Source organism: Canis aureus, chromosome 14 (assembly GCF_053574225.1).
Source record: "Canis aureus isolate CA01 chromosome 14, VMU_Caureus_v.1.0, whole genome shotgun sequence".
Taxonomy (NCBI): Eukaryota; Metazoa; Chordata; class Mammalia; order Carnivora; family Canidae; genus Canis; species Canis aureus.
This window is the reverse complement of record NC_135624.1, coordinates 10,332,232-10,357,098: the sequence shown is the minus strand read 5'-3', so window position 1 is coordinate 10,357,098 and position 24,867 is coordinate 10,332,232. Positions and strand designations below refer to the sequence as shown.

Here is a 24,867-nt window from a genome sequence, read left to right as displayed (position 1 = left end):
ACACACACACACACACACACACACACAATAAGTTCATGCTCAGTGATACAGAGTAGGGACCAGCTAAGAGATGATAATCTATGGTTACTGTGCAAAGGAGCACCTCCATGCCTAATATATACTAGATGCCCAAAAATGTGTTGAATAAATATATTAATAAAAATAGCATAGGATACTTCTTCTAGCTTCAGATAAGACCTGTTATTTAACAACTATGAAGTCAACAACAAAAAAGTCTCATGGATTGACCAAGAGTCTCTCTCAACTGACACTTACTAATGTCAAGGACCATGGAAAAATCTAAGGTTGACTGTGGTAGGCTGATATTGTCATGTCAAAAGTTCCTCCAGTCCACAAAGAAGATAAAGAGGCATAACAGTATTCAATAAATAAATGGTCTTTATGTATTTTTTCAATTTTAAATGTTTGCATTTTGTGTGTGTGTGTGTGTGTGCGCGCACATGCATATGCAAAATATCGCACAAGGAACAGGCTTCCTTTCTTTTCACAAAGGTACATATATAATCCATTAATTTGTGTAGTCTAGAGGTAAACAACCTATATTTTTCCCCATAGTTTAAATTTACTCCATTAACTATACTACTAATTTCTTATGACAAAATAAGAATAAAAATACCTACATCATATGATATTTCAAGAACTAGTTCAATACTAGGCTTGAACACGCTTTGCAAAGTATTAAGTGCTTTTATTATTCCAAAGTAAACATTTGTGGAATAAAATACTTTTCCATGAAGATTCTAGGTTCAACTCCTTAGGCTACAGACAGAACAATGAGAATATAATCAGAAACTTCCAGAAAAAATTGTGATAAACTGAAATCAATATATAAATAGCAGAAACAAAGATAGGTTCACTTAAATGTGAGGGCAAACAGATGAAGCCCTGTACTTAATTTTGCAACGTAGAAGCATTTGTGGTTTTGAGGGAAACCAATTATGTATTGATGAAGAAACTGAATAATGAGTAATAACTGACTATATATTACCCAGATGACTCAGGCTTAGGGCTCAGACTTTCCTGACTCTAATTCAGGACTCTAAAAGCACAATAAAGTTGAAATCTAACTCTGTACCAATACTGTTTCTACTATGGTTATCGCAAAGATGCTGCTGCTCTTACAATCCCTACTTCCCCTTATAGGAGAAACAAATTGCCTTGACAAAGACAAATTAAGTAATTTAGCATGGCCACACAGTTTGGAAGTGGGTCAAATAGAATTTGAACTCAGGCAGGCTAAAGCCCCATGATGCTCTCAATCTCCTTGCCACTTCTCTAAGCAGAGGTAGACTGTCAGCGTTTCATCATGCCTTCTCATTCTCACGCAAAATTCATTCTTAGGGTGGAAAAAATCTTAGCACAATGGTCCAACACCTCCAAAGAGCTATAGAATGTAAACAGATACACTAAATCTGTGGTATTAAAATTCTACTGAAGGGAGAAAGAGATTAGGAAAAAAGGTCCTTATGAGGAAGAAGGGGCAATTATTAAAAGTGCTGAAAATCTGCCTTAGATCAATACCTCTTAACTGGAAAAAAGCAAACATTTACTATTTTCAACTGAGAATGAATTCAATAAACTCCCATCCCATTAAATCCTTTCCCACGACCCCTGAAGAGACTACTGTAGTTGAAGATCACATGGAAGAATTGTTTAAGTAAAGAGGATGGATCTAGCCTTATTAAGGCTAAGAACTAGCCTCTCTCCCTGCATTTTTCCTGCCAGCCTCCTTGACTTACTATTTTGTTTCCCTAGAGTGGATAAAATATGGGCTTAGGAGAACAAGGACTCAGTGGAGTGCAGTGGATGAGGCACAGTATTTGAACACAGGAGACTGGAGGGAACTTCAGGTCCACCATTTACTGGTGTTGACACATCATTTCAAACCCTTTGAGATGCAGATCTCTCATCTATAAAATGGAAGCAATAAAGAACAGGAAAAGTATAAATGTATTTTTAATGTTCGAAATTGTTATTGCTGGAAGGAAAGCAGGTGGTTGTGCTATTGAAATACAGTAATAATCTAGATGTAATTTTATATATTATCATATTTGAACCTCAAAATAAAGTGGAACAATCATTTCTAGGTCTCTTGAGTACAAAGGAAAAACAATTCAGAGAGCTTAGAGCATTACCTAAGGTCACACAATTAGTGATGGTCAGACCCAGGTCTTCTATCCTGAGGCATCGCTCTTCCAGGCAAATCTTTCTGTTAACCATCAGCACAATATTAAAGTGGTAAATCTCACTGATTTTCTAATATACTAATAGGCTTTAGAACAACAAAATAAATAATGAAGCTGAAAAAAATGAGTAAACATTTCCACCACGATAATGTTTTTGCTGATTGTGATTCATTCTTCATGGGCTCTTATTAGAATTTTAAATAGTTTATCCAAGGTCTAGTATTGTACTTGCTGTTCACTCAGAGAAGCACGTGTTTTCCCACAGCTGGCCACAGGGACTGAAGAGTATAGCATAGCAATAGGTAATGACTGAAATAGAGGCAGGAAAAGAAACTAAACACACTCAAGGCAGAAATCACAATTAAGGATTCAATGCAGTATTTCATTTATGTTTTTGCATGCTGCCTAAAGTGTACCAATCAGACAAAACTTTAAAGGTTCGTAAAGATTATTCCAGGGCACCTGGGTGGCTTGATCAGTTAAGCATCTGCCTTTGACTCAGGTCTGCTTTTAGCTCAGATTATGATCCTGGAGTCTCAGGATCAACAATCCCCTGAGCAGGGCATCTGCTTCTCTGTCTTTCCCTCACCCCATTCGTGCTCTCTCTCAAATAAATACACAAAATCATATTAAAAAGATTATTGTAGGGATGTGAACATATAAAACTGAAAAACCTTACTTAATTTCTCTGAAATGACTTTAATTTTGCTAAATTATTTACAGAGATAAAATTTTCTGGAACAGATCATTATCCTTTCCCAAAATTGCTTTGAGACATACAAAACAGACCAGTCGATCAATCAACCAATATAAATCTGTCTCTCAGATCACCCAAGATCTTCTTTGTATTATAAGAATAATAATACCACTAACTAAAAAATGAATAATGAAAAGGAAATAAACCCATCAGTATCCAAGTGCCTTTAAAGTGAGCCAGGACCCTTCCTCTAAACATAAGCTTTAAAAGTACAGTTCATATAATATCTTTAGATGTTTTCATTTGGATATTTCTTATAAGTCCTAATGAATAATTGTGGTATTAGATCTGATTCACAATCATTAAGAAGTAACTCCTTTGGCACAATATGAGTACTTATTATATTTTTGTGACACTTCGCATATATTATCTATTCTGATCTGCACAACCTGTAAGGGGGAAGGTAGGTATTATTACTGTCGATTTACAAAAAACAAAAAACAAAAAAAAAACTTAGAATCAGGAAGAATTCTATATTTGCAGGTTTAAAATAATTGTAAAAACCATTTACTTAAACCATATACCCAATGCTTGACTGCCTTCTGAAATTCCTATTTTTAATATGTAAATACATCTACCAAAGGGGATGTAACATCTCTCAAGGAGGTTATTCTTACCCAAGCAGATCCGATTGAAGAAATTTTTCCTATAGTGAGCCAGAATCCATTCACATAATCTCAAACCACTGGCCCTAATTTACCTTTGAGGACACACAAGACAAATCCAACTGCTCTTGGGCAAACAAATTCTCAAATATATGTGCTTGGCTATGTCTCTCTTCAGGCTAAGAGAGTTAGTTATACATATATAACTAATAAACATTTTGTATTAACTTAATATGTATTTACATATTAATTTATCATATCACTTTAATATATATTAAATATATAACATATACTTAAATATATTTATGTAAATACATATAAGTATCTTCTAAATATTAATCTGTATATATAGGTCCTAAGTACTATTTTTCTCTATGATATTTCATACAAGTTTATGGAAGTAAAGCTGAATTCCATTTGATTGTATTGTTTAACCAAGTCAATATATATTTGAGAAATTACTATGTACTCCAAATTTGACCAGCATCTATGGAAAAAAACAAAGTAGTATAACATATGGTAACTTTCTTCAATGAATTTATAGTCCAGTTGGAAATATTTAATTTTAAAAGTATACAGAATAATCCTAGTAAAAGTAAATACTCCATTATCCAATACTAATTATAACTGCAACAGGAATTTATAGGATTAGCAAGTACAGGTCACATATGCCACAATTTCTATTGCCTTCCCCATAGTAGATATCCTAACAAGCCACTAAACTGAATGCTGAGTCTGGGCCTATGACTTTAAAAACCCTTCAGTAGAAGGACCTCAAAAGAAGTGATTAAAGGTAAGTTTGGTGGATTATTAAGAAGTTTATCTGTATAATGCTAAGTTAGCTCTAAGAAAACAGAAAATATATTAAATGTGCTTGACATATTTTCCCTCAGAATTTATTACTGGTTTTGTTGTTGTTATTATAGGTTGTTATAGGTTTTATAGAGACAACTTGTTTTTAAGTGGAGTTCCTTATAAGAAGCTTGACTCATGATAACAACATGCTTTAATAAAATTCCTCCATGTCCTATTAAAGACAGAATTTATACTCTTTCAGGTTTCTAAATTTACAGTTTAGAAATGACTGTAAAAGTATTTTGTCCATCGACAAATGCAAAGATCATACACCTGAATTGTCCTGGGGATGATCCTGGCTCATCTGCCAGTCATCTGTTTTAGGCCAATGTATATATCTGGTACATTCTGAGCACAGGGAAGGATTTTGCCTCACAGAAAATTATTTCCTTAATGACACATATTGAGGAGAACCCCAAGCTTTGAAACATCCTAGCACAGTATATGCCTCATAACTTACTTTTATAAAATGATAAAATTATAAATAATTATAATTATAAAAATGCTTTCACTAGCAATGTACTTAATTTTGCCCAGGCATGAAGCACAGGAAATAGCCATTTTTAGAGACTGCTTTTTAAAGCCCATTAGCCACCATTAAAAATGCTTCTGGAACCAAGTCTATGGGGTGGCCCTATCATATGACTTGGTATAGATGTTTTCCAAATGCTAGGAAATGGCATGCAGGAAACAACCCAGGTCTTTGAGTCTCATTGGAAACCACTGGGCTCTTTTTCATGCAGTCCCCAGATAACTGGAAGCAGAATACAGGGTCCTGCAAATCACATTTTTTTTATATATATATAAAAAGATGATGATGGCATTTAATCTTGCTCTTGGAAATGGATGGTGGCAGCCTCAGATAGTGTACTTAAAGTCTTTGCAGACATTTGCAGGTAGAAAGATATTCTCAGTGATCTATCCTTTGGGTCACTCTCAAGTTGTGAAGACACTGTTTGAAAGTGCTGGTGTCAAAGGTAAATTTAGAATAAGCTGCAAGTGACAGACTGGAATCTAGGAGGCTAGGACCATTTCTACCTTGTCGACCACCACATCTCTCACATCTAACTGCAAGCTGGGACTCAATATGCACTTACTACAAAGCTGACAGTCAACTCCACAGCTAGAAGAGGCAGCTATGAATGCTCTACCTCCTCCTGACTTTTTAGCACATGCAGCACAGCTGGCTGGTGACACTGGGTGAATAATGAGGGTAACCATGATGTCATTTTTCTGGCAGCCTTCACTACATCACAAGGAGAGTCTTTTATTACATTAAAAGATTGTTTTTAATGAAGAAATACATATTGTGGCAATTGATACAACAGGAAAAACCTGACATGGATTAATGAGGCCACATCATTATAGACATTAAGCTAAACAAACAAACAAACAAACAAAAAAACAGCAGCTATGCTAGGTCCTGGGCTTTTCAAGAAACTGGCCCACCTTCTCCCTAGTAAAAGGCTGCTGTCTAGAACAGAAAATGGTTAGCTAATTATAGATGGGGATAGAAAGAAAGACAATTACTCCTAACATTTGGTGCCACATGCCCAAGTTATTCTAGTAGAAAAGCAAAGTGGCTGGAAGGAAGTAATTATCTTGCTCACCTGACAAGGTGACTCGCATACAGGAGGTATTTAGTAAATTGCTATACTCAGTAAGTAGATATTAAATGAGTAAATCCTAGTCACAAAGTGGAGAAAGACTAAAAATTTAGATTAAAGTTATCTAAAAAAGGTGCTAGTCAAATGTCTTAGCCTCTTAATTAGTGATGCATCTTTATGTAAACTGCACAGAATAAATAACAACTGCAATTTACAGGAAACACACACACATACACATTTATTTATTTGGTCTCCAATAGCTGCCTAATTTGGTGAGATGGAATCTATCATGGATGGATGTTCCGAAGGCTACATAAGCTACAAAGAAAAAATGCAGGTGAAACTGTAGCGTGGGGGGGAAATCTACAACAGCTCTTGAAATTGATTCAGTTTGTCTCTTTCTTTCAAATGACAATGATACTATTAATTTTCAACATAATTATTTTATCAATAAAACCAGATAATAGTATTAGATTTATTCAAATTCAATTATTTCATCATTTTTCAAGTTCCCTTGTTATTTTGTAAATAACCCAATGCTTTATGTTGTTGTTGTTTTGTAAATAATGTTTATCTGCTGCTGCTGACTACACTAGAAGAATCTCAGAAAATCCTTGATGAACAGCTGTTTAGGAAACATGAACTTGATCATATGATTCAATGAACAGATTTAAGAATCATCAGAGGAAGCAGGAAGTGGGCATGATATGGAAGGACAATATCTATATTCTATTCCTGTTGTCTCTCCATCCTCTGCGTGACCTAGGATGACTCACATCTCTCTTTCAGAGTGCCTGCAGTGACTCAGTTTTTTTTTTTAATTCTCTGTTTAATTCTATATCATCCATAGATTATTTCCTCTGGAAAGCATAATAAATGAAATGATCTTTTTTAGTTCTTTCTTCTATCTGTACTCCAAGTCAGAGTTATTAAAACTCTATTGTTTAGGAGACTGAAGTGAATGTCATTATATTTACAGCATTTAATAGTAAAAAACTAATGATGAAAATATTTTAGAAAGTAATTTTTAAAGTTTTTGAATTATGGGACCTGACAACAATGACTTTTACAGCCCAGAAGAAAAAAAATTCCTCTTGGCATTTGGTAATTAGTTTAGGTCATCAGGAAAACTAAATGTATCTTCTGTGGTATCAGATTCAGTGGATCATAATATAAAAACACGTATTTGCAAACTTCTATGTCCATAAGAATTATCCAGAACCCAAGACTCAGAAACTGTGGCATCTCTACCCAGTGTCCCCTGTTAAAGATGAAAATTAGACCAGACAAGCTTTTCAGTGACACTATTCCTGGCAGTCACCACCTGTTCCTTTTTTTTTTTTTTTTAAGATGTTATTTATTTATTCATGAGAGGCACACACACACAGAGAGAGGCAGAGACACCAGCAGAGGGAGAAGCAGGGAGCCTGACGTGGGACTCGATCCCGGGTCTCCAGGATCACACCCCGGGCCAAAGGCGGCACTAAACCGCTGAGCCACTGGGGCTGCCCACCACCTGTTTTTTCACAAGTATCTTTTTGAGAGTTATTCTAACATCTATAAACAGAATGATTCATGGCTAATATTAGGGATTTGGACACAGACTCTTTGACACTTGTTAATGAAAGGAGAAGGCACTTTTAAAGGACAGGCATTGGACCTTGGCTAATGTTTTTATCAACAGGCAATATTTATCTGAGATTTTAAATTTGTTTCTAAAATTGCTGTTGTCTTTTTCAGGCTCTGATATGTTCATTTCCGTGTAAAAGTTGTGAATAAATGTTTATCAAATAGTTTGTACAATATTGATAAAACATACCCAAATATCGGGTTAGTGAGTTCTTGTTTGTTTTGTAAAACGTAGTCCTTGACCAGTACAGAACCTAAATATTCTGACTAAAGCAAAATAACAATTCGTTTATTAGATGATGCTTGGCTGAGGGCACCATATAAAAGCAATAGTATCAGAAGTTTTCCCAGGACTACTTTGGAACAATGTTCTCACTCCATACTACTCCACAGTCAAACAGAGGAATGAGATACATTACACTGTACTTACTCAAGTTTTACTGAAAAATCACTGCAAGCATCAAGAGTACAGAGAAAAATACCACATAGCTGGTTCTTATCACTGTCCATGCAGTCACCAAAAAAATGTGTGAAGTGTTAAAATAAGTGTATACAAAATACTCAGAGGGCACCAAAGGGGCAGAAACTGAGATCATGTAGGGAAGCAAAGAAGGCAGGCTTGGAGATGGCATTTGAATTGGATCATGAAAGGCAAGTGTTGCTTTGAGAATAGAGAAGTAAATTTCAAGCAGAGTGAGTAGGAATGAAGGCAAAAGCACAGAGTTGCAAAACTATTTGCATTCACAAAATCTTGTAGTTCAGTGAAAGAGCATATGGGATTGAGTGGAGGGGAGAGTAGACTGGAAGGGTGGGCTCAGGGCACATTAATAACAGCTTGAATTCAGTCCATACACAATTCACTTATTGCATCAACTTCGAGATGTATTTTATTCTTTTAACCTTTAGAACCTTTGAAATGAAGATATAGTTGGGCAAGTGGCAATTATACTGCCATAACTATGAATGCATGTAAAAACTTGCAAAATGGATGCCAGCAACTTGGAATAATATTATTTTAAGAAATGTTTCACCAATGGGGCACCTGGGTGGCTCCGTGGTTGAGCGTCTGTCTTTGGCTTAGGTTGTGATCCTGGGGTCCTGGGATCGAGTCCCACATCGGGCATCGCTCATGGAGCCTGCTTCTCCCTCTGCCTATGTCTATGCCTCTCTCATGAATAAATAAATAAAATCTTAAAAAAAGAAAAAGAAGAAATGTTTCACCACTAATACTCCTGATGAAATAGAGAAAAAAATTATGTTACACCAAACATGGTAATCAATGACTCTGAAATGGAGAGAGATTCAGAAAAGTCAGGCTTTCAGTACAAAATTGTAAGAACCTGATATTAATTAAATTTAATTTATTTTGCTTATATTTGCTCTTATGTACAAAAGTGATAGATAATAAAAATCTTGTTTCAGTTTTGTTTTTCCCTAAATAAGTCTTTCAGGAAGAATGAAATTAAAACCCAAAAAAGATATAATAAAGAAAGAATTGTGCCACAGTTTAATTTGCATATTATTTTTCCTTAGTGGTATATAAGAAATGGTGTGTTCTGTGATCACTGACATCTTAGATTTGATGAAGCAGGTTATTTTCCATGTGTACTGCATGCCTAGGATCTGCCACATTCTGCACTAGGTGCTGGGGCTGTGATGAGAAGCAAGAAATGATCTATCCCAAATTTCACACTGCTTCCAGCTCACAGTCACGATGCTGGGCTGAAAGCCTGAACTATGTGTCCTACAGGGAGCCCTCAGAGGGCTTTAAGAGCAGAAATGATGTGATGAGATATGTTTTGAGGGAACTTGGCTCTATCAGTGATATACAGGCTTGAAGGCAGGAAAGGGGTAGTGCAGAGAAAGATCTTGAAATAGTTTGTGTAAGATATAATGAGGGCCGGCATTAAGGCATGGCCACAGGCAGAGAAAGAAAGAGGATTTAAGCAACATGATTCCCACTGCTCATAGTTCTTGATCAAAGAAAGTAAGCAGACAATTTAAACTGCCTTGACACTGATGGCAATACAGTATAGCATTTTTTAAAAGATTTTATTTATTTATTCATGAGAGACACAGAGAGAGTCAGAGACACAGGCAGAGGGAGAAGCAAGCTCCATGCAGGGAGCCCGATGTGGAACTTGATCCCAGGACTCCAGGATCACACCCTGAGCCGGAAGGCAGACATTTAACCACTAAGCCAACCAGGCATCCCTACAGTATAGCATTTGAAAGCTATTTAATCACCAAATTTTTCACTTTCAAAGTGGTATGTGCACTTTGGCCTTCAATTGCCCAGCACTAAAGACAAGGCAGCATGCTAAGCCCTAGGAATTCAAGGAATTGAGTCTTCTAGGTGAAGGGGGAAAGAGAGAGAGAGAGAGATAGAGAGAGCGCACGCAAGAGGTGATGTGATTATACCAATGCAACTGTGTGCATTAACAGGGAGCTCAGAGAGGCACTGGGAGAGCTCAGTTGGAAGCAATGCCCAGAGATGGAACAATCTCCCAGGGGAAGTCACATCTGAGCAGAGGCTTGCAGAGGTAGTGCAATGAGCCTACAGGTTAGACACTGTACGAAAGGGCATTCTGGACAGAGGTAAACCTGAGTAAAAATATGGAGCTGAGAGACAGCAAAGTATATTTGGAGTAATTTTCAACATATGGATATGCCTATCTATAGTGGGAAGAATTAAGGGGACCTTTCACCCAAAAGGCCTCACTTCACATTAAACTGCTTCCATTTAATCCTAGAGCACTGTGGACCCCCTAAAGGATTGCCTTATATTTCAACTTATGTCATTTAAGTAGGCTTTCACAAAATTTTCTAACTCTAAATTGGATCACACATAAAATCAACCCTAAGAGTTTTCATCAAGTTTCAAAATAAATGAGAAAAAGCAAGGGAAGAAATTACTAATATGTCCTATTAAAGTATGCAATTAATTTAAAATACTTTGAAAAAGCAAAGTTCCAGGAGCAGTAAATCGGTGACCAATTTAAAATGTTATTTCTTTATATGTGCAGTAACAAGTAGAGTGGGTTGCTCTTTTTTTAGAATTATTCTATGATACAGGTCAATGTAACAGAAAAGTTACCTATAGATAGCAGTCTAAAGATCTTTTTTTATAAAGATAACAAAATATGGGAAAAATTTTGAGTTTATTCAGTTTTTCTTTTATATTTCTAACAGATACTGAATAGTATACTTAAGATTATATATTTCTATATATATTATATGTATTATATACTTAAAGATTATATATAAAGATTTTATATATATATATAAAACAAATTATTGTTTTAACATCAACATTTGCTGTCATGTTTATAGAATAGATTTAAAATAGTGGTGTTTGTGAGTTCAGATTTACATGGATTTCACGAGGATATTAGGTCAGCATCCATCTTGCATCATTTTAAAATTACCACTGAAGAATGAACCATTTCTTTGTCCTGATTCTTTGATTACACACATGACCTTCCAAGAAAGGAATCAAATGCAAATGGAATCAGAAGCTAGACCATGGTTTGTGTGCTTCACACAAGAAATGTTCTAAAGTTTTTGGTAGAATTTGGAACCCTGAACTGTGTACACAGCTTTGTCAAGTGAAATGTGCTCTCTTTCCCCACCTAACCTCATGTGGTTTTAGCTTCCCACTGCTTGAACATGTAGCAGCCTTCCTAAAGTTATACCATATTTGTTATTTACACGTGTAACTCAGTTTCCCTCACTACTCTGTAAAACTCTGAAGAGCAAGAAGCATGTTTCATTCATTTTTTAATATTTTTAAAACAAAAAGTCAAATGCCTTGTCAAAAAAAGCTAAAAAAAACCTATGTTGAAGTACATTACAGACATATGTATAATACTTAAAATTTTTATTGCTAGTCTCGATTAATATTAGCATTTCTAGAAAACAATTAGAATTCTGTACTACGTAAACTTTGTTTCTTTGTGCTATTTTTATTTTTTTTACTTTTTTCGTGATATTTTAAGTCATTAATGTTCCCACCAGCATATTTCAACACCACCAAAACCAATATTTGAAAAATAAAAAGAATCCTATTATTTCATATAAATTGCTTTAAAACTAAACTGGCTTGGAAGAGAAAGATCATGTGTACACAAAATTTCTCAAAATGTCAAAATTATAGAACAAATTCTGAGTCTAAAGAGTATATGTTTAAAGAATGACTACTTTGATGTGTTCTTTAATCAGGTTTTTGTTTCTAAGTGGGTAGAATTCATCTGTGTAACTAAAATATATATTTACATTAGAGCTAGTATATATACTTGTAAGATTTCCAATATTATGCACTCAGACCTGGCCCTAGATTCCAAATGCTTCAGAATAGAATGTTCATAGTATCAATGTTAAAACTCACATTCTCAGGTGATTGTATTCTTGTCATCACCTCAAGAGCATATTTTTTTTGTATCAAACGCTGAGTGAATAAACACAATGTCAATTTTTTTTCAGACATTTAAGATGTCATTTAAGATGTGCAAAAGTCAGGCTCCAATAGCTTTGATAGATTCCATAGAAGCACAAGGGATTTGTTCTACATGAAATACTGACTGGCACCATAGGAGACACGGGATCTAGTTTGTGTATAAACTCCTGCATCAGCCATGAGAAGCATATTCTTAACAGAGAATATCCCAGGCAATGTGTTTATTTCAGAGCTTCTTGTTCTTGTTTATTTTTAAATTGTTTTTGTTTCTCCTTTTCAATCCAAAGCTTAGGACTACAATGATTTAGTGGGGTTTTTTTAGTCCTATTGGTAAAAATTTCACATTACATGGACATTTCCTAATTTTTATATTTCCTAAAGTCCTTCTGGTTTGCTTCAAAGAATCTGTGAAGATACTCTATAGAGACAAGCATGATGAGATCAACTATAGACTTTAAGGTGATGGAGAACATTTTAAGAAATGTGCACTTGGCATGTGGCCAGGCATAATTCTGATCAAGTAATTGCTAAGAAACTGCAGTTATGAAGAATGTTCTCATAATCACACCTTAACTTTGGTTAAAGCATCTGGCTCATCTCACTCTCCATCAGGTGTCTATTTCAAACACTTAAGACAACTGATCATTCGGTTATTCAAACATCTGTCATAGCACAAAATCATGGTTCATTCATCCCATGAAATATTATGCAGCAATGCAAAGATGAGTTATAACTCCACTGGCCTGGAGTAAGCATCACTCTACTGTGACATGTAATTTGGAAAGAGAGAGAGAGAGAGAGAAAGAGAGAGAGAGAGAGGAAGAGAGAGCATGTGTGAGCAGTGGGGAGAGATAGAAAATCTTAAGCTGAGCACGGAGCCTGCAACAGGGCTCAATCTCATGACCCTGAGATCATGACCTGATCCAAAGTTAAGAGTCAGACCTTAATCGACTAAGCCACCCAGGTGCCCCATTTAGAGTATATTTTTACTTTTGTTTAAAATATATATGCATGGGGGAAGGTATACAAGTGTTAAGTATGAAGAAAAATGTGGAAGGATATTCTCTATTGTCAGGGGAATATGTTTAGAAAGGGGATGTGGCATAATTTTTTCTTGTGTATTTTTAAACTGTTTTATTTGTATGAATAAGCATATATATTGTAATTTGAGTATCTAATGAAAAAAGTGTAAGTGGAATTTTTAAAAATTAATCTTGGACTGATTTTTTTAATAATTTTTCTAATCTATTATTAATATTGGCTCTACTATTGGAGCTACTGGTACCATTTACTAGTTGTGTAATGCTGGACATCTCTTTACTATTTTTATACCTCAGTATACTAATCAGTCTAATAGGAATTATTACACCAATCTCACAGAAGTGGTGGTGATAACTGTTGACACATGTGAAACACACAGACTAGTGGCTTATATTAAAATATAAATATCATCTTCTAGTATAAGTGATGACATATCTTGAGACTATCTAAGAAATAATTTGCTAATGTTTCTGGGAAATGCCACCAGTTTTGTGACTAAAGCATATTTAATGTGGCTACCTGCTTTTGGCTCAGAACTTTGGATAGTTTCCTCATTTAAATACTGGGGGAGGGAAGCAAGAACTCCAAGTTTTTCTTATTAAACAAAGAGTCAAAAGTGATCAAATGAGTAACATCTGCTGACATAGGTTAATTCTTAATGAGGAAATTTTAACCCTCGAAATATCTTTTTAATTCAAGAAAAATCTATATATTTTTAACTAAGTTCCCAGATAATTGTGGTTTTCTGGCTTCCAAGATGCAAATTCATGGTCACCTATAAATGTCAAGCCAGGCAGCAGAATGTTAATTAGGTGATCTGGTTAGGTACTCAAGTTTCAAAAATTATGTCCCCCCTCCCCCCATCTACCCACTTGCAAACTCCGTATCAGAAGAAAAGAAATTAAATTATATAAAACAATGTAATAGTGTAAGATAATCTTGATATTTGAATAATGTTAAAAATATCAATACTGTTGCTACATATCGCTGAAATAACAAAAAAGAAAATGCATCTTATAGTAAAAAAAAAAAAAAACAGGAGAATTAATGAGTAAAGGGAATTTAGTTTACTTCTGAGGGTAGGAGATGTGTTTCTGCACCTCTGCTATATCTAATATTCTAAAGGATCATATGAGCATCTACCACTGCCCATAAACAATTGGAAAGTAAAAATATCCAACAGATTTCTATGTTGCTAGACCTACAGCATTGTTAGTTTAAAACAGAAAGTACTCAGAAAACTATTATTCTCAGAAAAATGTAGACAAAATTTTTCATGACTCTTGTTTTTTCAAGTAATTATTTTAAAAATGATTTTAAATAATGTAGTAAGCTCAACAGAACATACTAAAATATATAACAAGTGCTTACCATAGTTTTAATGAAAAGTAAAAAGTACGATGATCTCTCCATACCATTTAAATCATTTAAGCCACATAGCAAAAGGTGTCAATGCTAGTGTTTAGATAAAAATAGGGAAAACACCATTTAAAAATTACAAAGCATTATGGTTTTGAAAGGGATCAGATGTAATAGATATAGCAAACCAAGCATGTCAGAAAGGTTTTCTCTTTCTATAATACCTAGGCCTTTGGCAGGCTGCCTTGTTCGTGGTCCCATTTCACCAGGAAACAAATGGCAATAGAAATCCATCTGTTTGGTCCCATAAACACAAAGATTTGATTTTCCACTGGCACAGAAATCAGAGATCCTTCCGATAATGGAAGTAGGAAACGTTTCTGCATAATAACAGAGGAAGCAACAACAGACGGAGCTGGTAGATGCCACCTACCCGGGGCTGTTTTTGTCCTTCGTCATTTCTGTGCAGGTGAGCAGGAAACCTTATAGCCGCATAGGAGCCAGTCTGATCTGATGAGTGTTCTGTTACCTGTGAGCCTGGTACTTGAGGTCTCACATGCTCCACCCACACCTCCACAAGGGCCCATGGTTGGGAGAGGAGCTGGTATGCAGAACAGTATCCAAGGAAAAAAGAGACCCAAACTCCACACAGCAAGCTGTTATCCCCCTCAAGAAAATGCCATTCTGTAAGTGCAAGGAAGATGGGTGTTAAATGCAATTGCTCTTCAGTTAAGTGAGAAATATGTTCCATAAGTGTATTTTTCTTGGTAGCACATAATTTAAACCATATAATAAGAAGTATTAGTAAATGATAGGTACTACTGAGGGGAAACGTCCTTGTAACATATAAAGAAAATATAGAAACAATTTAGAGATAGCGCCCGTATCAGACTTATAAGCACTAAAGAATATCACATTGATGTCTGCACCATTGTCACTATAACTCACTGTGTCCTTACTAGGTCCTAGGCATTGTTACAAATGCTTTAAATGTATTAGTTAATCTCAATGGCCTATGAGGTAGGTACTACTCACATTTTCACTTAACAGAAGAAAGAATGGAATATTTAGCAAGGTTGAGGAACTTGCTCAAGGTCAAATAACTTTCCTAGTAACTCTACCATTTACTATGGCAAAGATGGGATTTGAACTATGTCTTTTAGGACACCTAAGACTGACTTCTTAGCCACTTTATCACATTTCCCTCACATTATACTACATTACTTTCAGTAGAGTCTTCATACCACCAGGATGTTGCTCCTAAATATTAAAAGAAAATTACTTAGATAAGGTAGCTTAAGGTAGATAAGGTAGCAGAAAACATGAACACATATTTCTCCAAACACACACACATAAAAAATGCTCAACATCACTCATCATCAGCGAAATGCAAATCAAAACTCCAATGAGATTCCACCTCACACCTGTCAAATGGCTAGAATCAAAAACATAAGAAACAGCAAATATTGGTGAGGATGAGAAGAAAAAGGAATTCTCCTGCACTGTTGGTGTGAATGCAAACTGGTGCAGCTACTGTGGAAAACAGCATGGAGATTCAAAAAATTAGAAATAGAATGATCACATGATCCAGTAATTTCACTGAGTATTTATCCAAAGAATATGAAAACATTAATTCCAAAAGATATGTGTACCCTATGTTTATTGCAGAATTACTTAGAATAGCCAAAATATAGAAGCAAACCAAGTGTCCACCAATAGATAAATGGATAAAGAAGATGTGTGTGGGGAATGTGTATGTATACATATATTGGAATATTACACAGCCATAAAAAATAATGAAATCTTGTCATTTGCAACAACAGTGGGATAGATCTAGAGGGCATTATGCTAAGTGAAGTAAGTCAGTCAAAGAAAGACCAATACCATTTGAGTTCACACATATGTAGAATTTAAGAAACAAAACAAATGAACAAAGAAAAAAGAGGTAAACAAAAAACCAGACCCTTAAGTATGGAGAACTAGTAGTTAACAGAGGGGAAGTCAAGGGGATGGATGAAACAGGTGAAAGGAGATAAAAGTACACTTACTATGATGAGCACTAGTAGCACAGAGAACTGTGGAATGACTATATTGTACACCTAAAACTAATACAATGCTGTACATTAACCATACTGAATTTCTTTCTAAATTATACTGAATTTAGAAGTTAATTAATTAAAATAAAGAAAGAATATTGAAATGTGGAAGTACACTAAGAACAGTAAGGGATAAACAGAGCAAATATGAACACCAGATGATAAGATTCAAGAAGTATAACAAGACACTAAGATCCTTTCACACCTGGATAACATTGAGAAATCATGGCAGTGCATAAACAATGATCATAGAAATGACCCTACATTGTCAATATTTCCAAAGGTAAGAAAAAGTGCCATGCTTTTAGAAAGCTGTCCATCAACATTATTTTACGTTATTTGTGCTAAGCTGACCATTCTCGTGAAGGCGTAAAGTTCCCTTAAGAGTTCTTAGAAATCCTCAGAACCTTCAACACGTTAGATTCTCTTCAAATGTTTGTTAAAGAAATTAAAAGAGTGCCCATGCAAAATCTGGAAAACGTTGACACAAACAAAATATCAGAATTACTGATATTCCTGCATTACTACTTAGGAGCGATCATTTGTTGAACTCATTCTATAAGCTAGTAACTTTTCATATGCCATTAATAACCAATAACAACATTGAAAAAATAAACAGTGGTATGCCTATTTTACTGATGAGGAAACTGAGACATTAAAAATTTATGTAAATTGCCCAAGTTCACAAAACATGTAATTGACAAAGTCAGGATTCTAAGTCAAGAGTGGCTTGATCCCAAAGCCTGCACCCTTTCTCCTACCCCAAATTCTTCATGCAATGATAACTGTACATAACAATAACTATATGTTAAATTAATTTCAGAATCAGTTATATTTGATTTTAAACATTACTCACACATGCTTACTCTTTGCAGCATGGTGTAATATTCATATCTTTATAAAAGATAGGGAGATAAAATGTGTTTTAAATTTCATTTCATAGAAGATTACCAATAACCAGAATGGTTTTATCAGTTAAGAAAAAAGAGTAATAAAGCCTGGTTAAAAAAAAAAAAAACAACAACTATAAATATGATCCTTAGATGTAAGTGACCAGCATCATAACAAATAGAAGGAGCAGAAAGAATAAAACCTATGTCATTTAAAAATATGTTGGAGGTGGAATAAAAATGTACATTTCTTCCATCAGAGACCATTGTAAAACTTCAATTCTAAGTGGAGAAGCTCTCTCTGTGTTCAGAAATGTATGAAACAGGATAGCCCCAGGGCTTTTCGACACCTTGACTGGTCAAAAGAAGTAGAAATGAGGGCAGTTTCTTCCAACTCTCAGCTACTGTGTTAGGGAACTACCTTTGAACACAACCAGGTGTCCTTCTTGTGGATATATAGAGGGTTACAGTGAAGGGTACATGAGCCACCTCTCATCCAACTCATCATTTACTCTCATCCATCTGCTTGGACTGGAGAAGAAAACTGTCACAAAGCCAACCTCCATTTCCCAGCCTAGTAAGAAAGGTCTGTTTGCTTCCCTCTGCATATACTAGAGTTTAAAAAATATCCCAAGACTGTGGTCTCATTAATGTTTCTATTCGCCAGCACCCCCACCCTAGGAGAAATTAAGGCCAACTTGCTTGTAAGGCATGACTTAACCTGGTGCAAAAAAAAAAAAAAATCTATTTTTGCCACTCCACTTCCAGAGGAGCTGTCTCCATTGTACTTTAGAAGAGTAGTAGTTAGTAAGATCTGTCTTGCCAAGTGCAGAAATTTTCCTAAGGCTTTGCAATCTGAGTAGTTCTAAACTGTGAATTAATTAGCATGAATGTCCCTTTATTTTTGTCCCTAACATTTTTAATCAGATAAAATCTGGATAAGTGGACATCTAGAGTAAACTTAAAAGGTAAGAAAAAAGTTAAAAAAAGGCAACAGATGACAGGCATAGATGGAAATCACGGAGGATGTCCTATGCCTTGGCAAAAATGGGGAGAGTGTACACAGGAGCCAGGCATAGCAATAAGGCTGGTATTATGTTAGCACAAGCTGGATGTGGTGCCATCTGGGGTGCTGCCCTGAAACATGACCCAGTTAATAATGAGCACCTCCCAAACTATGGGCATGAGGCTGCTAGGTTCAGTATTCTGCAGATGGATTTGCTGGCGCTATGAAAATGCTAATGTTTGGACAGACTCTTAGAATTAGCAGTTAGGCCTCATGGTACTCTTCACATCTTCATTGTTAGTTTGTCTTACAATGATTCAGACTTCACCCTTCTTGGGTATTTAGTGTCTAAATAAGCCTCTTAAATGACTATAGACTTGTCACTAGCCTGTGAAGTTATACTAGAAATAAAATAGGTGAGATTAGGCTGTTTAGTCCACTGTGCTACAAGGTTCTTTAATAACAGGAAAGCAGGTGGATATTATCAGAACTGCTTTAGCAGTTTCCATTTAATTCCCTATAAATAAAAGCCTCTGTTGGTAGACTCATTAGACGAAGGATTTAGAAACATCAAAAAAAGAACTCTCCTTGAATTCCTAATGCCTACTGCCCAAGGTCATAGCTAAAATACTTTATAATTGTTCTTAAATACGTGATTTATATTAAATTCTCTCAAAGCTAACATCTGTATGGTTTGTAACGAAGGTGGGAATGTGTGTGTGTGTGTGTGTGTGTGTATGCACACATAAACTTTCTACAAACATTTTGGAATTAAATTTTTCAGAGGTTAAATTCCTTTTTAAAACTTAAAATAAGGAAGAGCACCTGGGTGGCTCAGTCAGTTAAGCATCTGACTCTTGATTTTGACTCAGGTCATAATCTCAGGGTCGTGGGAGTGAGTCCTGCATCAGGCTCCACACTTAGCATGGAGTCTGCTTGGGATTCTCTCTTCCTCTCCCTCTGCCTCTCCCCCCAACCCTCTATCTCTCAAATAAATAAATCTTTAAAACAACAAAAATGACGACTCAAACAAGGATTGAAAATATTTAATAGAAGTTTGTAAGTCTAAGCTCAGGTATAAAAATACACAGTGGTTAACAGTCACACTTGAAGAATGGTATGAATTGGGAAGTTACTAATGACTTTTATATATTTAACCTGAGAATAATTGATGAAAAAACACCGATCATCTAGGTTAATGCCCTCTACTTGTATTTTGATTTCAAAATAGCACTACTTTATATTTTAATATGTTTTTCTAAGATGAAACATGAACCTTGATTTTACTTAAAAATTCCAATTGCCAAATAGTCTCTTCAATATACTTAACTGCCTATATCTGAAGAGTCAACAAATAGAAACCAAATCCCATGCCTCCCTGAAAAGAAACAGATGAGAGTAGAAACTGTGGACAGTAATCTATTCATCAATGGTCTGCTATATTTTAGATGCATACCAAGGCCTATATAAAATTTAAAAACTAAATTTTAATGACTTGAAAGTTACGACAACAAAAAGAAATGAAATGCATCCAAATCAGGAGGAAGAAATAAAGCTTTCACTATCTGCAGATGATATGATACTATATATATAAAAAGCCCAAAAACTCCACCACAAAACATTCCATGCTTATGGATTAGAAAAACAAATATTGTTAAAATGTCTATACATCCAATGCAATCTACACATTTAATATAATCCTTATCAAGATACCAACAGCATTTTTTCAGATCTAGAACAAACAATCTTAAACCTTTTGTGAAGCCACAAAGGACCCAAATAACCAAAGCAATCTTGAAAAAGAAAAGTAAAGTTGGAGGTTTCACAATTCTGGACTTCAAATTATATTACAAAGCTACAGTATCAAAACAGTATGGTACTGACACAAAAATAGACAGATAGATCAACAAAACAGAATAGCAAACCCAGAGACAAACCCACAATTATATGGCCAACTAATCTTCAACAAAGCAGGAAAGAAAATGCAATGGACAAAAGAGTCTGTTCAACAAATGGTGTTGGAAAAATTGGACAATGATATGCAAAAGAATGAAACTGAATCACTTTCTTATACTATACCTCAAAATAAATTCAAAATGGGTTAAAGACCTAGATGTGAGACCTGAAACCATAAAAATCCTAGAGGAGAACACAGACAGCCACTTCTGTGACATCAGTCAAAGAAAGTTCTTTCTAGGCATATTTCCTGAGGCAAGGGAAACAAACTATTGGGACTTCATAAAAATAAAAAGCTCTGTACTACAAAGGAAACAATCAACAAAACTAAAAGGCAATCTACAGAATGGGAGAATATATTTTCAAATGACATAATCAATAAAAGGTTAGTATATAAACTGTAGAAAGAACTTATAAAACTCAATACCCCAAAAATGAATAATCCAATGAAAAATGGGCAAAGAAGACATTTTTCCAAAAAAGACACAGAAATGGCCAACAGACACATGAAAAGATGTTCAAAATCACTGATCATCAGAAAAATGCAAATCAAAAATACAATGAGATATTACCTCATACCTGTAAGAACAGTTAAACAACACAAGAAACAAGTGTTGGTATTGATATGGAAAAAAGGGAACCATCTTATACTGTTGGTAGGACTGATGCAGCCACTCTGAAAAATGGAAGTTCCTCAAATAGTTAAAAATAAAACTACCCTACAATCGAGCAATTGCACTACTATTTACCCAAAGAATTCAAAAATATTGATTCGAAGGGACAGGGACACCTGGGTGGCTCAGTGGTTGAGCATCTGCCTTTGGCTGAGGGTGTGATCCTAGGGTCTGAGATTGAGTTCCACATCGGGCTCCTTACAGGGAGCCTACTTCTCTCTCTGTCTCTCTCTCTCTCTCTCTCTCTGTGTGTGTGTGTGTCTCTGCCTCTCTTTCTCTCTGTGTCTCTCATGAATAAATAAATAAAATATTTAAAAACAAAAACAAAGGGACACATGCACCCCCATGCAGCATTTTCCACAATAGCCAAATTATGTAAAGAGCTCAAAAGTCTATCACCTGATGAATAAAGAAGTTGCAGTATATATATATATATATAATGGGATATTGTTTAGCCATAAAAGAATGAAATATTGCCATTTGCAATGACATGGATAGAGCTAGAGAATATTATTCTAAGTGAAATAAGTCAGTCAGGTAGAAAGACAAATACCATATGATTTCACTAATGTAGAATTCAAGAACAAGACAGATGAACACTGGAAGAAGAAAAGAGACACACAGAGAGTGGAAGAAGAAAAGAGACACACTGGAAGAAGAAAAGAGACACACAGAGAGAGGTAAACCAAGAAACAGACTCTATTAACTACAGAGAACAAACTGATGGTTACCAGAGGAATGGGGGTGGGGGGGAATGGGCGAAATAGATGTTGGGGCTTAAGGAGCACACTTGTGATGAGTACCTGATGATGTATGGAAGTGCTGAATCACTATATTGTACTCCTAAAACTTACATTATACTGTATGTTAGTTAACTAATTTGGATTTAAATAAAAACTAAAAAAAAGACAACTATATGTAAAACCTTATTTATATTATTAATCTCAGAGGCATAGCTATCTGGTTTCTCATTCATTCAATAAATTTACTGAGTATGTACTATGTGCAGAGTACTTCAGCACTCTTCTAGGTGCTGAGAAATCAACAGTGGAAAGAAAAAGTGATTTGTTCCTTCTCCCAGTAAGGTGTGCAAGATAAAACCTACAAATGTTTGTAAGGCAAGTAATAAGATGGTTGAGGTGGGGTGGATGGTGAAGCCAGCACATGCATAACAGCTACATGGGAAGCATCTAGAAAGAATGAATTCAGAAAGCACAATGTTTAGAACCCTAAATGTAAATGCAAATGTCAGAAAGGCCAATTAAACTAAATAAAACAAAGCCAATTAAAAAGCTGAAAGAATAAAGAGCCAAAAACATAAATAGAATTTTAAAAAGCAAATGTCTTCTAAATATTAACAACAGTGAAACCAACAATGCAGCTATCATTTCCCATTATTTTGCTCCAGGTGCCATTCTAAGAACCCTTCATGTATTATGTCATTTAATTATCCCCACAACAATGGGAATGGGAGTTTTATTAAATCCAATTCATATGTAGGTGCGTGTGACTGAGGTACAGAGAAATACAGTAACTGGCTCAAGTTCACATGACTGGTAAATTAAGAACAGTGCTAATCCAACTCCAAACACATCAGACAAGCTATAGGGCCTTGCACCAACATGCTATATTTCTGGCCTCCTATCTTAAATATGCTGCTGTCATTTACTGAATCCTAACTGTGGCACTGTTAAACACTGTTAAGTACTTAATAAATATCATCTGATTTAACATTTACAGCAAACCTGTGAGAACAGCATTACTATCACCCCCAGATGATAAAACCAAAGCTCCAAGTAGTTGAATAATTTGCCTGTTTGCAAAACAGAAGACTCAGGCTTAGAGTCCCACACTGGTGACTACAAAATCCTTGCTCTTTATCCCTGTACTGTCTTCTTTTCTGTGTGAAGGTATGAAAATGCATTAGTGACACCCTAACACTCCAGTACTCAGGCAGTGCCAGGTTAGTAGCAGTACTTTGGGCATACAGCTTAGTGTGCAGATGAGCACTTGCTTTGGAGAAGGACAGTCTTGAGTTAGAATTCTGCTCTTTGCTCTCCGCGGACTGAGGACTAGTATTTAATCAGAAAGAGCCTCCTTTGAACTGAGAATAATGAAAGCTACTTTAAATGGCAGGCCAGAAAAGAGGAGGTACTGAATAAGTATTAGTTCTCTTACCCAATGAGCCTCAAACACATTTTGAAATTAGTGACCAAGATTTAGAAATAAAGGAATCTATAGCTTCCTCACGACTTGGATTTGAAACCTGGTAAATGTGGGATTTAGAAAGCATTCCTAGTTCCTAATCTGGTCAAGTAGAATAGCACTATCCAACAGCCATATAATATAAGCCATATATGTAATTTTAAATTTCCTAGAATCCACATTAAAATACTTTTATTAATATTTTATTTTACCCAGTGCATCCAAAATACTAAAATTTCAATGTGGTCAATTCAAAAATTATGAATGAGAAATTTTGCATTTTTTTCTCATATTGAATATTGGAAATTCAGGGTGTATCTTTCACTTACAACACGTTTTAGGTTTTTTTTTTTTGAGATTTTATTTATTTATTTATTTATTTGTTTGTTTGTTTATGAGAGACAGAGAGGCAGAGACATAGGCAGAGAGAGAAACAGGCTCCCCAAAGGGGATGCAAGACTGATGCAAGACTTGATCCTAGGTCCCCAGGATCATGCCCTGAGCCACCCAGGCATCCAACTACACATGTTGATATGAGCTAGTGGCTCCTGTATTGGACAACTTTATAAAATATGAAGATATGACCATTTCTCTGGTCTGTGATAGGTTTTTCAATCCATTTCTTTCCTTATTTAGTCCAATCTGGATGTGGACATAATCAGTCAACAGTCTAAACCTTGTATATCTACCTTGACCTCTTACATTTATCTTTATGCTGATACTCATGGATGCACTTAGATTCACCCTATTATAATTTATGTGTGAACATTCCCTAAGGTCTGAACTATTCATTAGAAGTTGAATGCCTGAAGCATTTGCTTGTCCTATTAAATGGCACCTTATATATGCTTCCTTGTATATTTTTTATCTTTCCTTTTGCCCACATCTCTCCAGCTAAACGATAATCCCCTTACGGCTTTTTATGCCCTCGCTTCCAGCACAGTGTCAGACACATATTAGACAATTAATGCATCTTGGGATGACAGATGCTCTAGAAAAGTCATCTTGCAGTCTTCACCATATCTACCACAGTACCTTGCCATAGATGCTCATTTTGCTTAAGTGAATGAATGTTGCTTTACTGATAATTTGAAAAGAACCACAGCACTCAGTGTGAAAATACAGCCACTAAAGAGATTATATAAGAGAGTTTTAGGCAATCATTTCAGAAAGAACTTCATTTGCCATCCCTCATTTATAGGGAGCTATTATCAGATTGGGACCATTTTCCTGGCTTCCTGGTTCCTAATCACCCACTTTCTACTAGTTTATATTATTTCTTTCTGTTTACAGTCCTCTGCTTAAGTTCTCCAAAGGGGAGAGTCCTATCACAAAAGTCAAAGGTTGAAGATACCGAACTATAGATTGTTGAAATGCTGAAGACTTTCTACTGGTGGGAAAGATAGAAAATAGTAATGCAGCCCTAAAATGAAAGGTGAGGAGAAAGTCCATTCTATGCTAAATATCTTTTATTTTGGAGATATGAAGAGGAATATTTTATTCAATGCAGAAATACACTATGAA

General features: G+C 35.4%; 1 protein-coding gene across 2 annotated transcripts in view; it reads right to left on the bottom strand.

Moving 5' to 3' along the window:
* OXR1 (oxidation resistance 1) overlaps window positions 1–14,990 on the bottom strand; it is a 282,656-nt gene extending 267,666 nt beyond the window's left edge. For both annotated transcript variants that reach the window (XM_077846943.1, XM_077846944.1), the window contains exon 1: window positions 14,950–14,990. In XM_077846943.1, coding sequence (XP_077703069.1) covers window positions 14,950–14,975 — 26 coding nt within the window. In that variant the 5' untranslated portion in view covers window positions 14,976–14,990. The remainder of the gene's footprint in view (window positions 1–14,949) is intronic.
* Between the last annotated feature and the right edge of the window lie 9,877 nt (window positions 14,991–24,867).